A 7,412-nucleotide genomic window follows, 5' to 3' on the forward strand; every position below is an offset into this window, starting at 1 on the left:
TCTTGGGGTATTCTACCAGCAGTGTAAGTCTATAATGGTTAAAAACATTGGTCTTGTCTGTCTTCCTCCAGGGATAGTCCAAGTTCATATACCCAGCCCCTAAACACATCTCCCTTTCAGCATACCAAGTACACTTGAGTTTCCATCTGATTTTTGCCCTGAGTTCTCTGTCCTGTTTTCTGCCAAGGCACTCTGTATTGTCTGGCCATTGTTACAATCACCCATCTCAATATCACTCTCTAACCCAACTAACTTTATAACCAGCTGACCCCAAGTCCATTGAATCTATGTTGTGTTACTAAGTGCCCTATTGGGGAGCCAGAGAGGAAAAGATGTTTCATAATGCTTGTTCAATGGTGTCTGCTGCTATACTGGTAGGGAGGTCAGAAGAGGCAGGAAACAACCAGGAAAGGCCACAGCACAAGCTCAGGCTTCCTAGTCACAGGAACGGTCAGTACCATAGTCCTAACCATGTTTGTTTCCCAGGACCCTGAGGGAGACCAAGAACCCTATCTAAACCCAGTGGTTCAGTCAGACCTGATGGCACAGGCTTATAATCTCAGCTTTTTGGAGGGTGAGGCAGGAGCATCAAAAGTTCAGGGCCAAGGGACTGAAGAGATGGCTCAGTGGTTAAGAACACTGGCTGCTCTTGAGAAGACCCAGGTTCAGTTCAAGTTTGGTCCGAAATTAGGTGTACTGGCATACCCTTGTAATCCCACCACTCAGGAAGTAGAGGCAGGAGGATCAGAAGTTCAAAGCCATTCTTGGTCAAAGGTAGCCTGGGCTACATGAAACCTTGTCTTTAAAAAAAAGTTCAAGGCTACACAGAGACCCTGTCCCAAATTTTTAAAAAGTGAAAACAGGGCTAGGGATATAGCTTAGTAACAGAGTGATGGCTTAGCATTTAGGAAGCCCTAGATTCAATCCCCAACACCATAAAAAATAATAAACCCAGTGACCTATTGGGCATGGTGGCTTATAACTGTAAATCAATTACTAAAGAGGCTGAGTGAGGCGGGAAGATTTTTTGTGAGTTTGAGGACAACTTGGGCAACACAGTTCCAGGCCAGCTTGGACTATATAGCAAGACCCTGTCTCAAAAAAGTAGGAGCAGGGTTGGAGGGATGCTCATCAGTTAAGAGTGCCTACTGCTCTCACAGAGGACCTGGATCTGGCTCCCAGCACCCACGTGATGGCTCACAACCACCTGTAACTACAGTTACAGGGGATCTGACACCCTATTTTGTCTTCTGCAGGCACTGCATGTACATGGTACACTTACACACAGGCAAAACACTCATACACATAAAAAATAAAAACAAATTTAAATTTTTAAAGTGTTAAAATGGGGTAGGTATTTTACCATGAGAAAGAATCCACTAAAGTATGTCTCACAAATGGTCACAGAGGATGCATTTTCTCCTCAGTTGATTCTGGTGCCTGGGAGTGGACAGAAGGCAAGACTTGGGGACTTGACCCCTCAGGAAGGAAGGGGCCCTGACTGGTCTTGCCAGAGCTATGCTAAGAGCAACCCTCTTCTTACACTGACTGGGGAGACCCCCACCTGCCTGGAAGGTGACTTTGGAAACCTGTCCTCAAATATCAAAGGATCCCAGAATCTTCCCTGGGGCTCCCAGGAAGAAGAAGCCATCCTTTCCCTGGAAGAAGAGCCGAAGACAAAACCTTCAGATGCTTCAAAGCGCAGAGCCCTGCACCGGGAGAGGCGAAAGATGATAGAGAAAGATATCTTGCAGAAAGTGACCTGGAATGCCCAGGACCCAGCCTGTGGTGACCATGGCCAAGCTTCAGAGTCAGGACCCTATCTAGAAGCACCCTCAGATCAGCCTCAGGAAGGAGGACCAGAGCTCTCCCTCCAGGTAGGTGTCACCACTGCCTGGCCACCCTTCCCCTGCAGTGTAGCCACATTCCCACACACTGCTTAGGCTAGAACCAGCTGCCAGTCTTAAGACCCTAAGCCCAGACCCCAGACAACAAGAAGCTGCTCCTGTCATGGTGGGAGCCCTGCAGGGAGCTCACCCTCAGGGAGAGTCGGTAAGAACAGGCAGAAAAGGCAACTCCAGCCTTCTTAGAACACAGAGCCTACTGCAAGCATGGGTGTCTGAATTCACATAGCCATGCTTAAGGCAGAACCAGATGCTGCTGGAACAGTGTCCTTTTGGTACACAGCCCTCCCTCAATTGCTAAGAGCAGCTGTCCAAGTCAGACTTAGTACATTAAGTGAGAGAACCAGCAGGGAGACAGAGATGGTGCAAAGGAATTAGGAGAGGGATTTTGTAAGATACTGCAGAGGAGAAAGGGCGTGGAGAGGACTACAGTGCAGAGAAGCAGGTCTGTGTCCCTCAGAGGCAAGTCTATGTCCCACAGAGGTGGGTCTGTGTTCTGTCATAGTAGACTGGCAGCCTTTGGGCAGCACAAGTATGATCTGTGAGATTACCTTGCCTGCTGGACAGCAAAGAAATCCATCATACCTCCCCAGCTTCCCAAGGCTACACAACTGGAGGGCCCTGGTCAGTTGTGCAAGCTGAGCCCCTTCTAGGCAGAGGTGGATGTGTTGGAAGATGCCTCAGCTAAGGAAAGGTTATGTACTCTTGGATCACTTTTCTTAACAACTTGGGTATGCACAGAAGTCTTCTTCATTTTATACACATATTTTACCATGAAAAAAATCCACTAAGCCACCTGTTTCATTCTGTTCACTGCCCTCCACTTTTCTGTCTGTTCCCAAAGCCATTTTGGCCAAGTTCTCTGGAGAACCACCAGGTTCTGAAAATTGTGAACTTTGTAAAACCTGCAAACATCTTGAATTTGTATGAACCTAAACAGTTTAAAATGACATGGGTATAGGGAGAGAAGCTGGGGATGTAGCTCAGTTGGTAGAGTACTTACCTTGCTTGTAAGTGGCCTTGGGTTTAATCCCGAACACTGCATAAACTGGGCATGGTGGTGTATGCCTATAATCCCAGCACTTGGGAGGTAAAGGTAAGAGGATCAGACATTCAAGGTCATCCTTGGCTACACAGAGAGTTGAAGGCCAGCCTGGGCTACAATGAGACCCTGTTTCAAAAAAAGTGGGGGAGTTTCCTTCAGGTCAGACATCTTTGTACCCAAAGCATTGACCCCCTCCCTCCACTCCAAAAGAAGCCTAGGAAAGAGGTGCCAAGAAATGCAGGCGCTACCTTAAAAGAAGGGTTCCATTTGTGATGAGTGGCAAAGGACAGTGCACTCATTTGCTAGATGTACTTAAACCCTGAATATGACTGTGTTATTACTGGTGGTCAGGTCTGGGCTGGATATTTCCAGGTTCTTGGCCTCTTATCCAAAAAATAGAAAATAAGGGCTCATACAGATTTGCAAAAGCATCAAGAAAACTATTCAGAGTAGAGTGACAGTGCAGATTAAAGAGGATCAAGATTGACAGCAGGCCACATGAGAGTACTCAAGGGCCCAATTATTGTTCAGGGCTTCATTGTACAGGGTTCAAGAGAAGGAGGGGATGGTTATTAAGAGGCATAATTTGGTGGTTCTCTATTTTGATTGATAGATTAGGTCATAACATTAATTTTTCTTATTGTACATGTCTCTTTCCCATAATGCATCTGATTTTAATCCTATGCATGCCCAGTTATGCATAAGCATAAGATGGTAAATAGGGGATTCTTCCTAAAAGGTTACTAGAGGACACAGTTTTGGCTTATTGTGCAAGCACCTAAAACCAGTTCAGGCCAGGGGTAGTGGTACATGCCTCTAATCTCAGCACTTGGAATGTAGAGGGAGGTGGATCTCTGTGAAATGAGGCCAGCCTGGTCTACATAGCAAGTTCCAGGCCGGCTAGCGTTATAGGGACACCCTGTCTCAAAAACAACCCCCCAAAAAACAACAAAAAAAACAGAAAACAAACCATTCAGGCCAGATTGGCCCTTCTGTTCTTCATACCTAGATATATTGGGAATACATTTGAATAGAAACTGTCTAAATGTGATTGCTACCAAGAGGGAGGAAACTTATACTATAGTCCAGAGATGGGGGTACATGTAGCCAGATGCAGGTGAGGGATTGAGGGGTTCTGAGGTTACCCAGTGTATTATTTGAAGAGCAGATGTGTATAAAATGTAGGAAGGGCTGGGCGTGGTGGCGCACGCCTTTAATCCCAGCACTTGGGAGACAGAGGTAGGTGGATCTCTGTGAATTCAAGGCCAGCCTGGTCTACATAGTGAGTTCCAGGACAACTGGGGTTGCAGGGAGACCCTGTCTCAAAAAAAGACCAAAAAAAAAAAAGTAGGAAGATGAAGGAACTAGGCTGCAAAGTGGGGAGTATGCATAACCTAAAATCAGTGGGGTCCCAGGCCAAACTATCTCCTGTGCTTGCCTGCCCCCCACAACAACCCGTGACATCCTCCACTGGCCACATGGCCCCCCCAACCCATGACACTCTTCTGCTGGTTCCAGCACTGTGAAAATGGGGGTCTTGCTTGTGGGACCCTGCTGCAGCCGTGTAACCAACAGCTTCATCATTTCAGCAACTTGAAGATTGGGATTTGGATTACATCCTTCAGAGTCTGCCAGGGCGACAAGACAGCCAGGGTGACGGCACACCCCAAACTGCCTGGTGGTTAGCTGACCGCTGCCAAGGTCTGACCTTCAACATTGGAGCCCAAATGAATCCCCACAAAAGCTCCTTCTGGGCCTCTCAATGACAGGGGGTGGGACTCATTAGCCCTTCACTCTCCTGAGCACACACATTGCCAGTCTTTGCAAGATTTCATTTATTTATTTATTTATTTATTTATTTATTTATTTATTCATTCATTCATTCACTCATTCATCATACATGTAGCTGCCTGCTCTGTGCCAAGCATGTTCAGGTCCTGGGAACCCTTCAGACTTAGCCCTGCCTGGTGACCCACCCGTTTTCCTCCTCATACCTCCTCTGGCCTCCTTTCTCCTCTTCCTTCTTCTCTTCCTCTCTTTCTTCCTGAGGGAAAGTAGGCCCTGCCTCTTTGACCTCCTGCATTCAGCTTCCATACTTGTGCATCCCTATACCCTGTTTCAAAAGGAGGGCTGAGTTGTCAAACTCACTGCACTTGTAGCCTTGCTGTGAGCATCTCTGCAAAACCCAAAAGCTCCTCACACTCCCCCCTACCCACTCAGGTCCACAGCAGCAAATGGAAACAGGTCTGAGTCTGAAGAGTAAGAGCAGGGCCCAGGCTTCAGCCTCCAGCTGCAGAACAAAGATTCCATTAGACCAACAGCCACTGGGCTGTTTGTAGCATGGCTTTTGTTTTCTAGACAGGGTCTCACACTATAGCTCAGACTGGTCAGCAATTTACTGTGTAGTTCAGGCTTGCCTGGGATCTGTGGCAATTCTCCTGCTTCATACTCTCAAGTGCTGCTACTATAGGCATGTGACATCATACCTGACTTCAGCTTTGGTTATAGTTCACACCTCTTGCTCAGGATGTGGAGGAGCAGACCCTCTGCCAGGCTGGCACACGTGTAATGGGCACCCATGTATGGTATAGCATGATATAATTCCTACTTTAAAGGCTCATGATCCATAATCAGGCTATTTCTTTTTTTGTCAGTAAACTTTTTAATTTTTAATAAGTACATGATTAGAAGAAGCATTTCATTACAGCTTTAATATATTCAGTAACACACTCCAGAGCAAGAGTACATCTCTTTCATAAGTGGCTGTAAGTTTCTAGGTTCACAGTTGAATTAATACTTAATACCAATATTGAACTCAGTATAAGCCCTGTAAGACAAAAATTGAATGTTTTAAACCTTTAAAAAAGATCTCCATTTCATTTTAGAATATATTGTTCCTTGAAGACTCATTGTTTTTGCTACTAACACTGAGATGTTGGCCCTTGTATCTCTAATCTGTATCTGATTATTACTAGTCATAATCAGTTGCACTCAGATCCTTGGCACCTGTGTATGTCTATAAAGTCATCAGGTAGATTTCAATGGTATCGGGTAGATTTCAATGGTAGGTCTACTAACATCTACTAATTAATATGACGTAAATTTCCATGCTTCCTCCTCAAATATAATACTTTATAAAAATTTGTTGATTTTTTTTGTGTATCACACAGAACATCCCAAACCATCTTATTCAGCTATACACCCACTTCCCAGATGGCACCATCCCATAGCCTCCCTCCCCCACTAGAGCCCTTATGCTCTGATATCCCTGCTACTGTCTGCTGTGTTGTCAGCACCCCCAGCCATTCCCACTACTTGTCCATCTGGTGAGTCTAGTAAGCCTATCTAGAGCTCTTTGTTTTAGGAAGGTCAGCTATTCCTCATCTAGTAGCAATCAGTTGTCAATATTCCTTTAGATAAGATTGGGGTCTGCTGTTCATTTTCCCAGTTCTATGCTCAATATTCCTTTAGATAAGATTGGGGTCTGCTGTTCCTTTTCCCAGTTCTATGCTGAGTTACTGTCTGGGAGTCTCTTGCAGCACCTTAGCAAGTAACTCAAAGGAAGGTATCTCCTGTCTGGCATTGCTTCTTGTTATGTAGCCTTTAGCTATACATATGGACTCTTAAAAAACTATATTGACCCCTTTAATCTTAGTTTATACTTTCCTTTTGGGTGTTTAAGACCCAACAGTTGGCCCAGATAAACCAATTTATTTTTACTCTTAGGGTAGTTTGAGGATCTGTTCCTCAGAGGCCCCATGGGCGTGGGAGGGGCCCCTGGCTCCTTTCTTTTACCAGTTCCACCTATTTGAAGATAAATCAAAGGTCCTGCTCGACCATGGCTGGCTTTGTTTGGAAGCATGGAGGAAATGATTCTCTGTGTTGACCCTCCTCTTTGTAGACTGGACACTGGTTCAAGTCCCTTTGTGTTTTTATACAACTAGGCACTATTTATGTCTCCTCTTTCTCTCCCTGTATTATCCTCCCTCCCCACCCTTCCCATTTAAAGTGTCCCTATTTTCCCCATTTCGCCCTTGATAATTTTTGTATGCTATGGTCCCAACTTCTTCCCCTTTATTCCCATAGTTCCTTGGATAGCCCTCCTTCTCCCCTTCCTCTTTAATTGCTCCCCTTTTACACATTTCTCCCTTAGTAATGCCTGTCTCCTACTACTCTTTTCTCTTGGGTTCCTTCTTTCCCTTTTTCTCCCTGGTTTCCTTCCACTTTCCTGGTTCCTGTAGTTACATCAGGATATGCACTCACAAGGATTTGGTACTAGCATCCACAAATGAGGGAGAGCATATGTCTTTTGTTTTTCTGAGTGTGTGTTATTTCACTTAGTATAACAGTTTCTAGATCCATCCTTTTACCTGTAAATTTCATGATTTTGTCTTTCTTTACTGCTGAATAGAACTCCATTGTATATATGTACCACATTTTCTTTAGCTACTTGTCAGCTGAGG

At 45.2% G+C, this 7,412-nt stretch overlaps 1 protein-coding gene across 1 annotated transcript in view; it reads left to right on the forward strand.

The window, feature by feature from the left end:
• CUNH16orf71 (chromosome unknown C16orf71 homolog) overlaps positions 1-7,412 on the forward strand; it is a 23,502-nt gene that overhangs the window by 1,464 nt on the left and 14,626 nt on the right. Inside the window, 2 exon segments of the mRNA XM_029569683.1 lie at positions 1,428-1,877; positions 4,539-4,692. Of these exon segments, the coding sequence (XP_029425543.1) occupies positions 1,428-1,877; positions 4,539-4,692 (604 nt within the window).

The sequence above is a fragment of the Nannospalax galili genome, unplaced genomic scaffold, assembly GCF_000622305.1.
Source record: "Nannospalax galili isolate Female #2095 unplaced genomic scaffold, S.galili_v1.0 scaffold471, whole genome shotgun sequence".
Lineage (NCBI taxonomy): Eukaryota > Metazoa > Chordata > Mammalia > Rodentia > Spalacidae > Nannospalax > Nannospalax galili.